Here is a 21,641-nt window from a genome sequence, read left to right on the forward strand (position 1 = left end):
AGAATGACTATAGCCTGATAGGTATCTGTTTTCCCCGGTACAAATTCATTCCATAAAAGATGAATAGGTAGCTGTTTCTTAATTGATCAAAATATTAACAAAATCACAAGAAAAAGTAATTTAAAAACACGGTCCAATCAAAGGACCAAAATGAAAGTAAATCTAAAGAAGTAGAAATCTATTAACTAACATATTAATATCCAAGTGAAGCTAGAGAAGTAGTAATCTGTTAATTAATTTTAAAATAATTTAAAATATCTTTTTCTTATAGACAAGGTCTTACACTGTCACCAGGCCAGATTGCAATCATAGCTCACTGGAACCTTGAATTCCCGGCTTAAAGCAGTCACCCTACCTCACTTTCCCAAGTGGCTATGACTATAGGAGTGCACCATCACATCTGAATACTTTTTAAAATTCTTTGTACAGATAGGGTCTTGCTAGGTCATCTAGGATGTTTAAGAATTCCTGGCCTCAAGGAATCCTATAGCCTCAGACTGTCAAAGTCCTGGGATAACATCAGCAACTACACTTGGCATTATTTGTTTTCTTTAAGAAATGAGGACATTAAGCCCACAACTGCACAAAAGGAAAAGGATATATTACATACAGATAAAGAGTTCAATTCAATAAGAATATTTAAATATGCTAAACACCTATCCACCAAACTGTGGAGCACCAAGATTCATAAAAAAAAGTACTTCTAGACCTGAGGAAAAAAAAATAGCGACATAGTAACAGTGGGATACTTCAATAACCCATGGACATTGAGGCAGAAAATTAACAAAGAAATTTTGGACAGCAATTCCACATGACCAACTGGACCTAATAGGCATCTACAGAATAGACCAATTGGAATCAATAGACCTCTACAGAATACTTCACCTATCAACCACAGAACACACATATCTTTCATATGCACACAGGACACACTTGAAGATTGACCCTATGTGCTCAGCCAGAAAGCAAGTCTCAATAAATTAAAAAAAAAAATCAAAATCATACCAACCATACTCTTGTTTCTTTTTTTTTCTTTCTTTTTTTTTCTTTTTTACTATCTCCAGTAATGGTATAAGTAATTTTTTTGTTTCTTTCTTTTTTTCACTACCAACCATATTCTTTAAAATAGAATAAAAACAGAAAACAATACCAAGATGATCTCTCAAAACCACAGAAATGCATAGAAATTGAACAACTGACTCAACAACTTTTGAGTAACAATGAAATCAAGGCACAAATCAAAAAATTCTTTGAAATAAGTGAAAACAGAGAAAACACATGCCAAAATCTTTGGGACACAGCTAAAGTCACATTAAAAGAAGTTTATAACACGAAATGCCTGCTTCAAGAAATTAGATTTCAATTAGAAATTAGATCTCAAATTAATGATGTAAGATCACATGTAAAGAAACTAGAAAAAGAAAAATAAGTTGAGCACAAAGCTAGCAGAAGAAAAGAAATAACTAAAATCAGATAACTGAATTAAATTGAGACCCCAAATTCCATACATCAGCAAGCATCAGCAAGACCAAAAGTTGGTTCTTTGAAAGGATAAACAAGATCGATAGACCTCTAGCTAGGTTACTAAAGAAAAAGAGAAGATCCAAATAAACACAATCAGAAACAACAAAGGGGACATTACAATTGATCCCACAGTTATACAGAAGATTCCCAGAGACTTATAAACACTTCTGTGCACATAAAGTAGAAAATCTAGAGGAAACAGAGAAATTCCTAGAAACACAAAATCTCCAAGGATTAAACAGGGAAGAAACTGAAACCCTGAACAAGCCAGTATCAAGTTCTGATATTGAATCAGTAATAAAAAACCTACCAACCATAAAAAAAAAAAAAAAAAAAGAAAAACCCTAGACCAGATGGATTCACAGCTGAATTACACCAGAAATATAAGGAAGAGCTGGTATCAATTCTATTGAAATTATTCCAAAAAATGAGGAGGAACTCCTCCCCTCTCATTCTATGAGGCCAACATCAGTCTGTTACCAAAATCTGGCAAAGACACAAGGAACAAAGAAATCTACAGGACAATATCTTTGATTAACATAGATAGAAAAGTCCTCAACAAAATACTAGCAAACCAAATCCAGGAGCACACCCAAAGGTAATTCACCACAATTAACTACGCTTTATTCCTGGAATGCAGGGTTGGTATAACATGTGAAAATCACTAAATGTGATTCAGCACACAGAATTAAAATTTAAAAGCTGGGTGCAGTGGCTGACTCCTATAATCCCAGCACTTTGGAAGGCCAAGGAGGGTAGATCACCTGAGGTCAGCTTGGCCAACATGGTGAAACCCTGTCTCTACTAAAAACACAAAAATTAGCTGGGTGTGGTGACGCATGCAGGCACTCAGGAGGCTCTCACAGGCACTCAGAAGGCTGAGGCATGATAATCCCTTGAGCCCAGGAGGCAGAGGTTGCAGTGAGCATTCCAGCCTGGGGGATAGAGGGAGACTGTATCTCAAAAAACAAACAAACAAACAAACAAAAAAATCACTATTTCAATAGATATGAGATAAGCTTTTGATAAAAGTTAACATCCTTTAATGATTAAAAAACAGCCCCTCCACAAACTAAGAATTGAAGAAACACACCTCAAAATAATGAGAGCCATCTATAAGAAACCCACAGCCAACATTACTGACCAGGCAAATGCTGGAGGCATTCCCCTTAAAAACAAGAAGACAAGAACGCCCACTCTCACGACTTCTACTCAACATAGTAATGGAAGTACTAGCCAGACAAATCAGTCAAGAGAATGAAATAAAAGGCATCCAAAGAGGAAAAGAAGAAAGTAACATCATTTCTGCTGATACGATTCTGTACCTCGAGAGACTGTGCCAAAAGTATCCTAAAACTTATAAGGAACTCCAGTAAAATTTCAAGATACAAAATCAAAGTACAAAAATTAGTAGCATTTCTAGACACCAATAACATTCAAGCTCAGAGCCAAATCAAGAACATAATTCTATTTACAATAGCCATATACATAATGAAGAAACCAAATACCTAGAAACAGATATAACCAATGAGGTTAAAGATCTCTACAAGGGGAACTACAAACACTGTTGAAAAAAATAATAGATAACACAAACAATTGGAAAAACATTCATGGTCATAGAAAAATCAACATCATTAAAATGACCATCCTGCCCAAAGCAATCTAGAGATCCAATATGATTCCTATCAAACTACCAATGTCATTTTTCACAGAATTAGAAAAAAATGATTCTAAAATTCAAATGGAATTAAGAATGGAAAATAAATAGTGTGCAAAGTAAAATACTGTCATATTAGTTAAAATACATGTTATATCAAAACATGTCACAAGACACAAGAAAGAGCATTATACAATTATAAGAGGGTTCATTGTCCAGGAAGCTGTAATAAATATTAACAATATGCACCTAACATCACAGCTCCCACATACATGCAGCAACCAGCAAACTTTTACAGAATTGAAGCTATAAGTAGCCAGCAGTACAACAGTAGTAGGAGACCTCCACCCTCCATTTTCACTAATGGAAAGAATAAAAGAGACAGAAGATCAACAAGGAAACAAAGGACTTGAACAACACTATAGACAATTAGACCTAATAGTCATATATGGAACTGACCATTCAACAGCAGAATACATGACATCCTTCACCATATATGACACATTATCACATATAGACAACCTGTTAAGCCACAAAAAAAGTCTTACAAATTTAAGCAGATGAAAATCACACAAAGCATCACTGCTTACTACAATAGAATAAAACTAGAAGTTAAGAACAGAACGAAAAATGGCATGTCCACAAATATGTGGAAATTAAATAAACTCTCGAACAAACTCTTGTTCAAGAGTTTAAAGACAATATTGTTAAGATGCCAATACTATTCCAAATGATCTACAGATTAAATGTACTCTCCATCAAAATGTTAATGGAACTTTTTGCACATGTATTAAAATAGTCTAAAATGTCTATAGAATCTCAAGAGACCACAGATGGATAAACAATCTTGGGAAAGAGTAACACAGAGACATCATACTTTCTGATTTTAAAACATACTACAAAGCTATTATACTCAAAACAGTGTGCTACTGACAGAAAGATAAATAAAAGATAAAACATATTGGAGAATCGTGAAATAAATCCTCATGTATATAGTAAACTTATTTTCAATAAGGGTTCCAAGAATCCACAACGAGGAAAGGACAGTCTCTTCAACAAATAGGGTTGGGAATATTGGAAACCGACAAGAGAAAAAATGAAGTTGGACCTTACCTTGCACATTTACAAACATGACTCTAAATGGACTGAATTATTTTTTTGTAGCCACTGCAACTTACATCTTTTATTTTCTTTTCCAGATTGTTTTCTATCAGCACATAGAGATGCTACTGATATTTGTATGTGGATTTTGCATCCTGCAACTTTACAGAATTTGTTTATTCTAACAGTTTTTTTAATGTCATGCTTATGTTTTTTTTCTTTTTAATATACAAGGTCATTTTGCCTGTAAACAAGGACGATTTAACTTTTTCCATTCCAATTTGGATGCCTTTTATTTTTTTCTCTTTACTAATTGCTCTGGCTAGGACTTCCAGAACTATGTTGAATAGGAGTGGTGAAAGTGAGTATCCTTGTCATGTTCCAGATCTCATAGAAAAAGCTTTCAACTCTTCCCTGTTTTGTATATTAACACTGGTTTGTCATGTATGTCATATATGTGTTGAGATACATACTTTCTATATATAATTAGCTTACAGTTTTCACTATTAAGAATGTTGAATTTTTCAAATGTTTTCTGTGTATACAAATAACTACAAAAATTAAGACACTCAGCAACAAACTTAAAAAGGTGAATTATCTCAACACTGAAAATCATAAAACATGGATGAGAAAATAAAATACACATGAATAAATAAAAATATATTGTGTTTATATATTGGAAAAGTATTATTAAAATGGGCATGTTGGCCAAAGTGGCCTATAGATTTAATGCAAGTTCTATCAAAATACCAATGGCATTATTCACAGAAATAGAGAGAAAAAAACAAAACAAAACAAAACGAAAAACCTAAATGTACATAGAACCACAGAATACCCTGAACTACCAAAGCAATCCTGAGCAAAAGGAACAAGGCTGAAGGCATCACACTACCTGACTTCAAAATTGATTACAAAGCTACAGTATCCCAAATAGCATTGTACTGACATTCAAACAAACACATAGACCAATATGCCCGAAGAGTCCATAAATAAATTCATGCACCTAAAGCTGACTGATTTTCAACAAAGATGCTGAGAACACCCTTTGGGGAAAAGACAGTCTTTTTAATAAATGGTACAGGGAAAACTGAATATCCATATGCAGAAGAATAAGACTAACCTAACCCTAACCCTCATCATACACAAAACCCAATTTAAAATGGATTAAAGACTTAAACGTAATGCCCTAAACTATGAAACAGGGCAAATACTTTATAACACTGGACTTGGAAAGACCTCAAAGCAAAGGCAACCTAAGTAAAAATAGGCAACTGAGATTACATCGGACTAAAATACTTTTGCATATGAAATGAAATAACAGTGAAGAGACAAAGTAGACAATGGGAGAAAATATTTGCAAACTATACATATGACAAGAGGTTAATATTGAGTATATAAGAAATTTGAAATCTCAAAATAAAACAAACATATAATCCAATATTAAAATGGCTAACAAAGATGCTTAACATCACTAATCATCAAGGGAATGCAAATCTAAACCACAATGAGATCCACCACACTCTAGTTAAAATGATTATAAACAAAAGGACAAAAATAGAACTAGAACAAGTACTGGTGAGGATGTGAAGAAAAAGGAACACATGTATACTGTTGATGGGATTGTAAAGTAGTATGGCCACTATAGAAGAATATGGTTCCTGAAAAATTAAAATACAGCTGTCATATGAAAGATTAAAAATATGGCTGCCATATGATTTAGCAATTCCACTATCGGGTATATATCCAAAAGAAAGGAAATCAATGTGTCAAAACATAGTTGAATTCCCATGTTTACTGCAGCACTCTTTATAATAGCCAAGATATGAAATCAATCCAAATGTATGGCAAGAGATAAATGGATAAAGAAAATGTGTACATGCACAATGAAACACTCTTCAGCCATTAAAAAAGAATAAAGTCCTGTCCTTTGTAATAAAATGGATGAACTGTGAGATATCACATTAAGTGAAGAGGCCATATGCAGAAAGATTAACCCTTCGTGATCTTACTCAAATGAGTAACCTAAAAAAAAGAAAGAAAAAAAGGGGGTGGGGGGAATCCCAGCACTTTGGGAGGCCGAGGCATGCAGATCACTTTAGGTCAGGAATTCAAGACCAACCTGGCTAACATGGTGAAACCCCGTCTCTACTAAAAATACAAGAAATTAGATGGGCACAGTGGTGTGTGCCTGTAATCCCAGCTACTCAGGAGGCTGAGGCAGGAGAAGAGCTTGAACCCAGGAGGCTGAGGTTACAGTAAGGTGAGATCACCCCACTGCACTCCAGCCTGGGTGACAGAGCTAGACTCTGTCTTAAAAAAAAAAAACGTTGATATAAGCAGAGAGTGTAACAGTGGTTACCAGAGGCTAAAGGGGGAGGAATAGAAAGACATTGGCTAACAGGTTTAAAGTAACAATCACATAGGAGACATAAGTTCTAGTGTTCTATTATACAGTAGGATAACAATCGTTATCTCAATCATAAAAAAAAAAAATCACCAAACTCAAAGAGAGGTCATTTGAAAGTAATTAACTAGAAAAAAAAAATGAAAGCATGAAGAAGGCATATAGGCTGTATAGCATATCATAAAGTGAACAAATATACACATTTTAGGTTTTTGCAGAAGAAGAAAGAAAGAAGTAAAAAAGATTATTTAAAAATATAATGTCTTAAAACTCCCCAAATCTGAAAAAGTATATGAACAACCAGTATCATAAAGCTCAAAATACCTATGGCAAGAAGAACCTAATGAAGATTTCCCTGGGACATATTATAATTAATTGTCAAATTCAAAGACAAAGCAAGAATCATGAAAGCCACACAAGATAAAAGATTCTTCACATACAAGGGAAACTTTATAATGTTATTAGTAGATTTTTTAGCAGAAACCTTACAGACCAAATGGGAGTGACACCATATATTCAAAGTGCTGAAAAAGGGGGGAAAAAGGCAACTAAGAAGGCTATATACACAAGAAAAGCATCTCTTAGAAATAAAAGAGAGATGAAGACATTTCAAGACCATGCACCCCAAAAAAGTTAAGGGGAATTCATCACCACTAGACCTGTCTAGAAATGCTAAAGGACTAAAGGGAATTACTCAAGATGAAATGATGAAATGCTAACTAAATACGAAAATATTAAAACTACAAACATCATTGGAAATGGTAAATACACATTAAAATTCGGAATACTCGAATAGTGCTGCATTAAATTACCTTTAATTTTAGTATAATAACTGTAAAACAAAAATATTTTTAAAAGTATAGCTATGACAATTTGTTAATGAATACACAATATAAAAAGTTTTAAACTGTGACATATATAGTATAAAATGTGTGATGGGGAGGAAAATTGTAGAGTTTTTCTATGAATAAAAGTTGAATTATTATCATCTTAAACCAGACTGTTATATGATATTTTATGTAAGTCTTATAATCACTGAAAAAAAACTGTAGTAGATACATACAAGGAAAAGAGAAAGTAATCAATGTATATAAAAATAACATAAACAAAAAACTTAACAAAACCAAAGGGAAGACAGCATAAGAGGAAAAAAGAAACAAAGGAGGACCCTGCTGGAGCCACTGCTGCCAGTGACATGTTCAGGGTAATTCAGAGGTCCATGGGGCCAGCCAGCTTGACCTTGCTCACCTTCAAAGTCTATGCTGCACCAAAAAAGGACTCACCTCCCAAAAATTCCATGGAGGTTGATGAGCCTTCATTCTACCCAGTTCCTGAGGGTCAATCGAAGTACATAAAAGAGTCAAGGAGCCCGCTTGAAGAAAGCATCTCACAGCTCTGACACTACAGCAAGCTATACACAAGCTGGTGTCAGAAAACCTACTTCCAAAGTAAGCCCAAGATGCAAAGTTTGGTTCAATGGGGGTTAGACAGCTATGACTATCTCCAAAATGTACCTCCTGGATTTTTTTCAAAGACTTGGTGTTATTGGTTTTGCTGGCTTTATTGGACTCCTTTTGGCTAGAGGTTCAAAAATAAAGAAGCTAGTGTATCCGCCTGGTTTCATGGGATTAGCTGCCTCCCTCTATTATCCACAACAAGCCATTGTGCTTGCCCAGGTCAGTGGGGAGAGATTATATGACTGGGGTTTACGAGGATATATCATCATAGAAGATTTGTGGAAGGAGAACTTTCAAAAGTCAGGAAATGTGAAGAATTCACTTGGAACTAAGTAGAAAACTCCATGCTCTGCCCATCTTAATCAGTTATAGGTAAACATTGGAAACTCCATAGAATAATCAGTATTTCTACAAAAAAATGGCAGAGAAGTCAGTATTGAATGTATTAAATTGGCTTTCTTCTTCAGGAAAAACTAGACCAGACTTCTGTTATGTTGGGTGATACCATCCTACAAGCAAACTAATCTGAAACCCTTTCACCTAGAGATAATGTACCAGCCCTAGATCTCCTCGTTCTCATGTTGCTATTTACGTACATAATTAAAACCCAAGTTAAAAAAAAAAAAAAAGAAACAAATGAAGTACAAAATTGAAAGAAAAAATAATTACCTAGCAATAATTACCTATAAAGAGATCAAATTATCCAATAAACAGATACCAATATAGACTGAATATCACTTCCAAAATTTAGGTTAAAATTTAATAGCCATTGTGATAGAATTAAGAAGTGCGACTTTTAAGAGCGATCAGGCCATGAGAGCTCTGCCTGAATGAATGTAATAATGTTCTTATCAAAGCAATGGGTTAATTATCACAAGCGTGTGTTTGTTATAAAAGGGAGCTCTCTTCCCCTCATGCCTTTGGCTTTGTTATTATGCAACAAAAAGGTATTCACTAAATGTCAGTGTCATGCACTTTGCCTTCCCTGCCTCCAGAATCATAAGCTAAATTAACTTGTATTCCTTTTAAATCACTCATTTCTTATAAAATACCCTGTGATATTCTGATATAGCAGCACAAAACAGATTTAAAACAGAGAGTGGATGAATGAAATTTTAAAAATCCAGTGATAGGTTGCTTACAAGAGACTCACTTTTCATTTAAATAGGCTAAAAGTGGGCCACACAGGGATGGATCGACGCAAGATGGCGCCATGAGAACAACCCAGGATTGAAGCTCTTGGTGAACGCGCGGAGGGTGAGTCAGGGCTGAATTTCTGGACAGATCTTTGTTGCCCACAGAACAGGGAAATTTCCAGGCATAAAAGAGACACGGGACGCCAGTGCAGCGGTTTTGACTGGTGCAGCCGGTGCTCCACAGTGCTCCGCACAAAGCGCACTGGTTCAGGTGCCCTGTTGAACCGGCAATCTGAGACTTGAGAGGGCAGATTAGCATATCCATCTGATTGAATGGGACTTGGACAGTGAGCCAGGCCAGGAGATTCCAGGGAAATGGTGTTTGGGCCAGCACAGTGGGACAAACAAAACGGCGATTCCAAACACTCCGGGTGGAGAGTTTCACTGTGGGCACAGCTGAACCCAGGATGGTGCAGCTCCGTGGGGGAGGGGCGTCCGCCATTACCGAGGCAACCTGCCCCTACTGAGGTTACACTCCCATTGCTGATGCAGCCTGCTGTTGCCGAGGCAACCCGCCATAACAGAGAGACTCTGCCGCAGGGCGTAGCCCGTGGCAGCAGGGTGGAGACCGCAGCAGCAGGGCAGAGCCTGCAGCAACAGGGTGGACCTCACACCAGCAGGGCGGAGCCTCGGCAGGCAAATAGTGACTAGACTGCCTCCTAGCTGGGCAGGACAGCACAACAGAAACTCATAAAGAAAGTCCCAACCCCCCGAGACAGAGCATCTGAGAAAAAAAGGGTTTTTTTTTTTAATGAGTTCTGCTGCAGCAGAATTAAACGTAGCAGCCTAACAGCCTTGAATGAACAACAGAGCTCACAGCTCAGCACTTGAGCTCCTATAAAGTACAGACTGTCTCCTCAAGAAGCTCCCTGAACCCTCTATATCCAGAAGACTGACATTTGGCAGGCATCATTCTGGGACAAAGATAGCAGAAAAAGAAACTGGTAGCATCCCTCACTGTTCTGCAGCTGCTATAGGTGCACCCCAGACAAGCAGGGCCTGGAGTGGACCTCAGTAGTCCTACAGTGGAGGGGCTAGACTGGTAGAAGGAAAACCAATTAACAGAAATACTTCATCATCAACAATCTGGGCGTCCACTCAGAGACCCAATCGAAAAGTCAGCAACTACTCAGATGACAGGTAGATAAATCCACAAAGATGGGAAGAAACCAGCGCAAAAAGGAGGAAAACACCCGAAACCAGAACACTTCGCCTCCTACAAAGGACCAAAACTCCTCACCAGCAAGGGAACAAAGCTGGACGGAGAATGACTGTGACAAAATGACGGAATTAGACTTCAGAAGGTAAATAATGAGAAACTTTTGTGAGCTAAAAGAACATGTTTTAAATCAATGCAAAGAAACTAAGAACCTTGAAAAAAGATTTGAAAAAAGATTCGAGGAAATGATAACAAGAATGGATAACTTAGAGAGGAATATGAATGAATTGAAGGAGCTGAAAAACACAATATGAGAACTTTGCGAAGCATGCACAAGTTTCAACAGCTGAACTGACCAAGCAGAAGAAAGAATATCAGAAGTCGAAGATCAACTCAATGAAATAAAATGAGAAACCAAGATTAGAGAAAAAAGTGCAATAAGGAATGAACAAAGTCTCCAAGAAATGTGGGACTATGTGAAGAGACCTAACCTACATTTGATAGGTGTACCAGAAAGTGACGAAGAGAATGAATCCAAGCTGGAAAATACTCTTCAGGATATTATCCAGAAAAATTTCCCCCACCTAGCAAGGCAGGCCAACACTCAAATGCAGGAAATACAGAGAATACCACAAAGATATTCCGCAAGAAGAGCAAGGCACATAATCGTCAGATTCACCAGGGTTGAAATAAAGGAGAAAATACTAAGTGCAGCCAGAGAGAAAGGTCGGGTCACCCACAAAGGGAAGCCCATCAGATTGACAACAGATCTCTCAGCAGGAACTCTACAAGCCAGAAGAGAGTGGGGGCCGATATTCAACATCCTTAGAGAAAAGAACTTTTGGCCGGTGCGGTGGCTCATGCCTGTAATCCCAGCACTTTGGGAGGCCAAGGTGGGTGGATCACGAGGTCAAGAGATCGAGAACATCCTGGTCAACATGGTGAAACCCCGTCTCTACTAAAGATACAAAAACTTAGCTGGGCATGGTGGCTCGTGCCTGTAATCCCAGCTACTCGGGAGGCTGAGGCAGGAGAATTGCCTGATCCCAGGAGGCGGAGGTTGCGGTGAGCCAAGATCACGCCATTGCACTCCAGCCTGGGTAACAAGAGTGAAACTCCGTCTCAAAAAAAAGAAAACTCTCAACCAAGAATTTCATATCCAGCCAAACTGAGCTTCATAACTGAAGGAAAAATAAAATCCTTTGCAAACAAGCAAGTACTCAGAGATTTTGTCATCACCAGGCCTGCTTTACAAGAGCTCCTGAAAGAGGCACTACACATAGAAAGGAACAACCAGTACCAGCCATTCAAAAATCACACTAAATGCTAAACAGCATCAACATAATGAAGAATCTACAACAACTAACGGGCAAAACAGCCAGCTAGCATCAAAATGGCAGTATCAAATTCACACATAACAATATTAACCCTAAATGTAAATGGGCTAAATGCACCAATCAAAAGACACAGACTGGAAAATTGGATAAAAAACCAAAACCCATCAGTGTGCTGCATCCAGGAAACCCATCTCACATGCAAGGATACACAATGGCTCAAAATAAGGGATGGAGGAAGATTTACCAAGCAAATGGAGAGCAAAAAAAAGCAGGAGTTGCAATTCTCATCTCTGATAAAATAGACTTTAAAGCAACAAAGATCAAAAGAGACAAAGAAGGACATTACATAATGGTAAAAGGATCGATACAACAAGAAAAGCTAACGATCCTAAACATATATGGACCCAATACAGGAGCACTCAGATACATAAGGCAAGTTCTTAATGACTTACAAAGAGACTTAGACTCCCACACAATAATAGTGGGAGACTTTAACACTCCACTGTCAATATTAGACAGATCAACCAGACAGAAAATCAACAAGGATATCCAGGGCTTGAACTCAGACCTGGAGCAAGCAAACCTGATAGACATTTACAGAACTCTCCACCCCAAATCCACAGAATATACATTCTTCTCAGCACCACATCACACCTACTCTAAAATTGACCACATAATTGGAAGTAAAGCACTCCTCAGCAAATGCAAAACAACTGAAATCATAACAAACAGTCTCTCAGACCATAGTGCAATCAAGTTAGAACTCAGAATACAGAAACCAACCCAGAACCGCACAGCTTCATGGAAACTGAACAACTGGCTCTTGAATGTTGACTTGATAAACAATGAAATGAAGGCAGAAATAAAGAAGTTCTTCAAAACCAATGAGAACGAAGACACAACATGCCAGAATCTCTGGGACACATTTAAAGCAGTCTCTAGAGGAAAATATATAGCAATAAGCGCCCATATGAGGAGAATGGAGAGATCCAAAATTGACACCCTATCGTCAAAATTGAAAGAGCTAGAGGAGCAAGATCAAAAAAACTAAAAACCTAGCAGAAGACAAGAAATAACTAAGATCAGAGCTGGACTGAAGGAGATACAGACACGAAAAACCCTTCAAAAAATCAATAAATCCAAGAGCTGGTTTTTTGAAAAGATCAACAAAATAGACCACTAGCCAGACTGATTAAAAAGAAAAGAGAGAACAACCAAATACATGCAATAAAAAATGACAAAGAAGAAATCACCACAGATTCCACAGAAATTCAAACCATCATCAGAGAATATTACAAACAACTCTATGCACATAAACTAGTAAACCTGGAAGAAATGGATAAATTCCTGGACACCTGTGTCCTCCCAAGCCTAAACCAGGAGGAAGCTGAAACTATGAATAGACCAATAACAAGGTCTGAAGTCGAGGTAGCAATTCCTATTATACAAAAAAAGCCCAGGTCCAGATGGGTTCACAGCCAAATTCTACCAGACACACAAAGATGAGCTAATACCATTCCTTCTGAAACTATTCCAAATAATCCAAAAAGAGGGAATACTTCCCAAATCATTTTATGAGACCAACATCATCCTGATACCAAAACCTGGCAGAGACCCAACAAGAACAGAAAACTTCAGGCCAATATCCATGATGAACATAGATGCAAAAATCCTCAATAAAATATTGGCAAGCCGATTGCAACAGCAAATCAAGAAACTTATCCATCATGATCAAGTAGGATTCATCCCTGGGATGCAAGGCTGGTTCAACATACGCAAGTCTATCAATGTAACTCACCACATAAACAGAACCAAAAACAAAAACCACATGATTATCTCAATTGATGCAGAGAAGGTATTCAACAAAATTCAACAGCCCTTTATGCTAAAAACCCTCAATAAACATAAGACCTGGCACCATAAAAACCCTAGAAGGAAATCTAGGCAAAACTATCCAGGACATAGGAGTAGGCAAGGACTTCATGAACAAACACCAAAAGCATTGGCAACAAAAGCCAAAATAGACAAATTGGACCTAATCAAACTCCACAGCTTCTGCACGGCAAAAGAAACAGTCACTAGAGTGAATCGGCAACCAACAGAATGGGAAAACATTTTTGCAGTTTACCCATCTGACAAGGGGCTGATATCCAGAATTTACAAAGAACTTAAACAGATTTACAGGAAAAAAACAAACAAGCCCATTCAAAAATGGGCAAAGGATATGAACAGACACTTTACAAAAGAAGACATATGTGAGGCCAACAATCATATGAAAAAATGCTCATCATCACTGGTCATTAGAGAGATGCAAATCAAAACCACATTGAGATACCATCTCACGTCAGTTAGAATGGTGATCATTAAAAAATCTGGAGACAACAGATGCTGGAGAGGATGCGGAGAAAAAGGAACACTTTTACACTGTTGGTGGGAGTGTAAATTAGTTCAACCATTGTGGAAGACAGTGTGGCGATTCCTCAAGGCCTTAGAAATAGAAATTCCACTTGACCCAGCAATCCCATTACTGGGTATATATCCAAAGGACTATAAATCGTTCTACTATAAGGACACATGCACACGAATGTTCATTGCAGCACTGTTTACAATAGCAAAGACCTGGAACCAACCCAAATGCCCATTGATGATAGACTGGACTGGGAAAATGTGGCACATACACACCATGGAATATTATGCAGCAATCAGAAATGATGAGTTCGTGTCATTTGTAGGGACATGGATGAATCTGGAGAACATCATTCTCAGCAAACTGACACAAGAACAGAAATGAAATACCGCATATTCTCACTCATAGGCGGGTGATGAAAAATGAGAACACATGGACACAGGGAGGGGAGTACTAAACCCTGGGGTCTATTAGGGGGAAAAGGGGAGGGCCAGCTGGAGGGGGAGCTGGGGAGGGATAGCCTGGGGAGAAATGCCAAATGTGGGTGAAGGGGAGAAAGGAAGCAAAACACACTGCCATGTGTGTACCTATGCAACTGTCTTGCATGTTCTGCACATGTACCTCAAAACCTAAAATGCAATAAAATATAAAAATAAATAAATAAATAAATAGTCAAAAAGTGAAAGAACTGGAAAGGATATTCCATACATATGATAAACAAAAGAGTGCAGCCAAGGGTGTTATACTTACATCAGAAAAAACAGACTGACAAAATCTGTCACAAGAGACCAAGGAGTTAATTATATAATAGAGAGGTTAGTTTGTCCAGAGGATAGAGCAATTACATAGATACATGCATCCAAAAGAGGAATACCTAAATATATAACCCAAACATTAACAGAAGTAGAAGGAGAATACATAGAAATACAACAAAAGAGAATGTTAGTACCCTACTTAAAATGGATAGATCATTCAAGCACAAAATTAAGAAAACAGTGCGCTCCTGTAACACTATAGACTAAATATACATATAACATCCCATCCAACAATATGAGAATACACATTCTTCTAAAAATACATGAAATATTCTCCAGGACAGATCACATGTGAAACCAAAAATAAAAAACAGTAAGACTTTTCAAATTTAAAAAGATTAAAATTCTATCAAGTTTTTTTTTTCTGATTGCACTGATATAAAACTGAAAATCAATAGCAGGAGCAAAACTGGAAACTCACAAATATGTGAATATTAAACAACACACTCCTGAAAAATCAATGGGTTGAAGAAGAAATCAAAAGAAAAATCAAAACATACCCTGAGACAAGTGAAATCAGAAACACAAGAAGCCAAAACTTCTGGGATACAACAAAAACGGTTCTAATATAGAAGTTTATAATAATGAAGTCCTACATTAAGAAAAGAAAAAGATGTTGAATAAGCACTCTAAGCCATAAGAAACTTGAACAAGAACAAAACAATCCCAATGTTAGTGTAATTATAGAAATAAGAATTAGAACAAAAAGAGACTAAATAGAGACTAGACAGACAATAGAAAATATCAAAGAAACTGAGTTGAGATTTTTAAAGAAAACTAAGAAACTTCTGGTGAGATTAAGCAAAGGAACAAAAAGAGAAATGACTCAAAACATTACAAATGGGCTGGGTGTGCTTGCTCATGCCTGTAATCCCAGTGCTTTGGGAAACCATGGCAGGTAAATCACTTGAGCTCAGGAGTTGGAGACCAGCTTGGGTAACATGGTGAAACCCCTCTCCAAAAAATACAAAAATTAGCTGAGCATGGTGGTATGGACCTGTAGTCCCAGCTACCTGGGAAGTGGGAGAATCACCTGAGCCCGGGAGGTTGAGGCTACACTGAGTCATGATCAGGCTACTGTACTTTGGCCTGGCCATCAATCAATCAATCAATCAATCAATCAATGAAAAGATGAGTCATTGCAACTGATACCACACAAAGAATAACAAGATACTGCTATGAATAATTACAGGATAACCAATTGGATAACTTAGAAGAAATAGATTCTTAGAAATGAATGACTGACCAAGATTAAATCAGGAAGAAACAGAAATACTGAACTGACCAGTAATAAGAAAGGAGATTGAAGCAGTAATAAAAAAAAAATCCAATGAGAAAAACTCCACTACCAAATGACTTCATGGGTGAATTGTATCACACATTTAAAGATGAATTAATGTCAATCCTTCTCAAATTCTTCCAAATAATTGAAGGGAAAAAACATTGCCATTATCCCTTAGTTTGCATGTAAGGAAAAGTGGGCATGTAAGTACATGGCTGCAGAACTGCTCCTCTCAGCACACTGCCTGCAGGGGAGCCTTGTTCCACAGGAGCAGTCACAGAGCTGCAGCACTGCCAGCTCAATAAAGCTCTTTTCTTCTACCACTAGCTTGTGCTTCCATTCTTCCTGAGTGAAGAATGGAAGGCTTCACTTATTATTATAAACTTCTATATTAGAACCGTTTTTGTTGCATCCCAGAAGTTTTGGCTTCTTGTGTTTCTGATTTCACTTGTCTCAGGGTATATTTTGATTTTTCTTTTGATTTCTTAATCAAAAGAAAAAGGCTTAACCTTGCCAGGATAAGTCCCAAGTGGGGGCTCACTTGCCCTGCAACAAGAGCAGTTAGGTAAGAAAAAGAAATAAAAGGCACTCACATCAGCAATGAAGAATAAAAATTCTCTCTGCTTGCAGACTAGGTGATTTTACATATAGAAAACCCTCAAGAGTATACAAAAAGAGATAGAGCTAATACACCCATTCAGTAAAGCTGAGGTCACAAAATTAGCATGCAAAGATTAGTTGCATTTCTATATACTAACAATAAATGATCTGAGAAGAAAAGTGAAAGCAAAAATCCAATTTATAATAGCATCAAAAAGTATAAAATTCACATGACTCCATTTAACAAAGGAGGTGAAAGATCTGCTACAGTAAAATCTGTAAGATATTGATGAATGTAATTTAAAAAGACACAAATAAATGGAAAGATATCCCTTGTTCATGGATGGGAAAAATTAATTCTGATAAAATGTCCACACTACACAAAGTGATCTACAGATACAATGCAATCCCTATTAAAATTCCAATGTCAGTTTTCACAGAAATAGAAATAAATTCTAAAATTTATTTAATTATATATATATGTTTTGAGACAGAGTCTCACTGTTGCCTAGGCTGGAGTGCAGTGGTGTGATCTTGGCTTACTGCAACCTCTGTCTCCTGGGTTCAAGCAATTCTCTTGTCTCAGCCTCCCCAGTAGCTGGGATTACAGGTATGTGCCAATACACCTGGTTACTTTTTATATTTTTAGTAGAGATGGGGTTTCACCATGTTGGCCAGGCTGGTCTTGAACTCCTCAGTTCATCTGTCTCAGTCTCCCAAAGTGCTGGGATTACAGGTGTGAGCCACTGCATCTGGCCTTCAAAGTTCTATAAAACCACAAATGACCCCAAATAGCCAACACAATCATAAGAAAGAAGAATAAAGCTGAAGGCATCACACTTCTTCATTCCTAACTATTACAAAGCTATACTAATCATGAGTATTATACTGACCTAAAAAGACACATAGACCAATGGGACAGAATAAGGAAACCAAAAATAAACCCACGTGTATACAGTTAGCAATCTTTGACAAGGGCACCAAGATACACAAAGGGAAAAGTACAGTCTCTTCAATAAATGATGCTGGAAAAGGTGGATATTCATGAGCAAAAAGATGTAATTGAACATTTATACCATATATAAAAATGAACTGAAAAAGAATTAACACTTAAGTGTAAAACCAGAAACTGTGTAACTTTTAGAAGAAACACAAGAAACAAGTTCTTAGACATTTGCCTTGGTACTGACTTTTTAGATTTCACACCAAGAAAGCACAATTAACAAAATCAAAAAACAAGTGTGACTATGTCAAACTAAAAGTGTCTGCACAGCAAAGGAAACAAAGAACAACATGCAAAAGCAACGTAAGGACTGGCCTAAGGACTGGGAGAAAATCTATCTCATAAGAGTTTCACATCTAAAATATATAAGAATTTCACACAACTCAACTACCAAAAAAAGTAAACCTGACTTAAAAAGATGCAAAAAACCTGATTAGAAACTTCTCCAAGGATGACATAAAAGTGGCAAACAGGTTTAAGAAAGGTGCTCAACATAATTAATCATCAGGGAAATGCACATCAAACCTCAATGAGACATCACCTCACATTTACAGAGATACCACAATGAGATATCAAATCATGAGATATCACCTCACAGTGTTAGAATGGCTATCATCAAAGACACAAGAGATCACAAATGTCGGTGACTGTGGAGAAAAGGAAACCTTGTACACTGTTGGTGGAAATGTAAATTCATCCAGCCATTATGGGAAAAAGAATGGAAGCTCCTCAAAAAATTAAAAACAGAAGTACCATATGAACCTGCAATCCCACTTCTAAGTATATACCTAAAAGAAATACAATCTGGCAGGCTCAGTGGCTCACATCTGTAATCCCAGCATTTTGGGAGGCTGAAGTGGGCAGATCACTTGAGGCCAGGAGTTCAAGACCAGCATGGCCAACATAGCAAACCCTGTCTCTAATAAAAATACAAAAAAATTAGCCAGGCAGGTTGGCACATGCATGTAAGGAGACTGAGATGGCACATGCATGTAAGGAACTACTCAGGAGGCTGAAATGACAGAATCACTTGAACCTGGGAAGCGGAGGTTGTAGTGAGCTGAGATGGCGCCACTGCACTCCAGCCTGGGAAACAAAGTGAAACTCCATCTCAAAAATAAATAAATAAATAAAATCAGTGTGTTAAAGAGGTATCTGCACCCCTATGTTCACAGCTGATTACTCACAATATATAGTGGAATATTATTCAGTGTAATGAGGAGGGTAATCCTGCCATTTTTGACAACATATGGATGAATAGACCAAGTAGATATTATGGTAACTGAAGAAGATAGAGAAATACAAATACTGTATAATACCAGTTATTTGTAGAACCTAAAAAAGTTGAGCTAATAGAAGTAAAGTACAGGACAACAGATCCCAGCAGCTGAGAGGTGGTAAAAACAGGGAGATTCTGGTCAAAGGGTACCAACTTCCATTTAAAGGATAAATGAATTGTGGGGATCTGATGTATAGACTTGTAAACTACATGTCTGTGAATGTAGTTTACAATACTCTTGTATACTTGAGATTTTCTAACACAGATCTTAAATGTTCTCTCCACAAAAAACCTAGCAACTATATGAGATAATTAATGTTAATTATTTTTATTGTATTATTATACAATGTACACATATATAAAATCAAATTATCAGGATGTATCCCTTAAATATATATAATTTACAAGTGTGGGGAAAAAATCCACATGAAAGGAAGGAAGGAAAAGAAAAGTAAAAGGAAGAAAATGAACATAACACAGACTCATTAAGCTTCACACTTAACTAGATAAAATTATAAAATGTTATTAAATATGAGTTGAGAGGTTACTATATACTGGGCAATGTACTAAGCTCCCCATAGACATTCATTCAGTTAAGAATTCTACATAGTAATATACTAAATGATTTTATATATGTGGAATTTGTATATGTAGAGCTTATATTTCTAATCTTAGTTTAGGCTAGGAAAGATGAAAAGTTGAAGTGAAATACAGGATCAGATTTTTTTTTATATTTAGGAAGATGCTTTGTACCCTGATGAAGTTACTGAGTAACAATTTTTGTAGGATCATCATGGAAACCACCATAGTATTATAAATTAAAATACCAGAAAATGTGTGACATCTGTTCACAGATTTCCTGGAACTTCTAAAAGAAATCCCACTTTCCATCACTGCCCTCACATACTTCTGACATGAGGCAAAAACAGAACTTTAAAAATGGTTTCATGTAGAGGTAGAAACATGCACAGACTTCCCCAGAGCCCCCAAATCAATGCAAGATCAGCCAGATAAGGCAGGCCCTCACAGGCCAAGGGGAGCACTTTGGCTGTCACTGTGAATGTGATGGTGGATCACAGAAGGTGAAGGAGAATCCTTAGATAATTTCAGAGTGGCTGGGTGCGGTGGCTCACGCCTGTAATCCCAGCCCTTTCGGAAGCCAAGCAGGGTGGATCACGAGGTCAAGACATTGAGACTGTCCTGGCCAGCAAGGCGAAACCTCATCTCTACTAAAAAATATAAAAATTAGCTGGGCACGGTGGCGCACGCCTATAGTCCCAGCTACACGGGAAGCTGAGGCAGGAGAATTGCTTGAACAAACCTGGGAGGTGGAAGTTGCAGTGAGCCGAGATTACGCCACTGCACTCCAGCCTGGCAACATAGCGAGACTGTCTCAAAAAAAAGATAATTTCAGAGTATGAGACAGAACATATCCCTCTGCGACAGCAAGAGAAATAAATTCAGGCATTTCAAAAATCATTTCCACTGGAGAACTTCCCAATCCACACTTCAAGGTCTGGTTCTTTCCTGACCTCTGGACCTCTCACCCATTCATCTATTCATTCACTCCCACCTACCTGGCTGGATGGCTACTGTCTCGGCACTCTTCACATTCCAGGGCTCTTTCCTTTGCTCCAAAAAGGTGATCAGGTCCGGCTTAGAAACAGCAAGACCTGTTTTATTAGAAAAAGTCACATGACTCTTGTTAGGAGTTCTTTAAATGCCAACTCAGTAGGGTCCTAAGTAAAGAGGGAACATTATAGAGGATTCTAGAAAATTACTTCCCCAAATATTGCTTCCTGTCAGCTTCTTTAAAATATTTAGAAAGTATTTTAAATCTGGGAATCCTGAGATTCACTTCCAAGTATGACTGAAACAAAAATAAGGAGAAGGAACTGGATTTTAAACTGTGGGCAATGATAGTTTTTATCACTCAATTTCTAGAATCACCACTAAACTAGAGTGAAGCTTGTACATCATCCAGAAAGAAGGCAAATATTAAGATCAAACATTAGGAAGTTTTTTTCCTACAACAAACCCACAATTTTTTTTTCCTGGAAGTAGGAATCTGAGTTCATTCATATAAAGCATAAGCTCCCAAGAGACATTCTACAAAGGAAAGAAATCAAACGCTTAGTTATTAGATATTAGACATTCCAAAGCCAAGTTATCCTCACCCAGACAAACCAGGTTTCTGTAGTTCTCTAACATCACATCCCCATATAAATTCTTCTGATCTGAGTCCAGGTGTTCCCACTCCTCCAGAGAGAATTCTATGGCCACATCCCTGAATGTCAGCAGTCGCTGAAATAAAAATAATTAACACATTGACCATGTGGCCATGGGCAGACTTCATCACTTGACCCAAGATGAAATAAGAGAGTTAAGAGAACTGACTGAATTATGAGCGACCTGAAATA

The 21,641-nt window shown here is 37.3% G+C and overlaps 1 protein-coding gene and 1 pseudogene across 23 annotated transcripts in view; one reads left to right on the top strand and one right to left on the bottom strand.

Moving 5' to 3' along the window:
- KRABD5 (KRAB domain containing 5) overlaps positions 1–21,641 on the bottom strand; it is a 63,265-nt gene that overhangs the window by 20,678 nt on the left and 20,946 nt on the right. For 21 of the 23 annotated variants that reach the window (XR_013524789.1, XR_013524790.1, XR_013524787.1 and 18 more), the window contains 2 exons: positions 21,399–21,525; positions 20,799–20,894 (listed from right to left, as the gene is read on the bottom strand). Coding sequence is in view for 14 of the 23 variants with exons in the window: in XM_035267509.3 (XP_035123400.1) it covers positions 20,799–20,894; positions 21,399–21,525 (223 nt within the window). In the remaining 9 variants the exon portion in view is untranslated. The remainder of the gene's footprint in view (positions 1–20,798; positions 20,895–21,398; positions 21,526–21,641) is intronic. The other 2 variants (XM_078345189.1, XM_035267504.3) reach the window with 1 other exon arrangement.
- LOC118146234 (MICOS complex subunit MIC26 pseudogene) lies at positions 7,882–8,479 on the top strand (annotated as a pseudogene).

This window comes from Callithrix jacchus, chromosome 12 (assembly GCF_049354715.1).
Source record: "Callithrix jacchus isolate 240 chromosome 12, calJac240_pri, whole genome shotgun sequence".
NCBI lineage: Eukaryota > Metazoa > Chordata > Mammalia > Primates > Cebidae > Callithrix > Callithrix jacchus.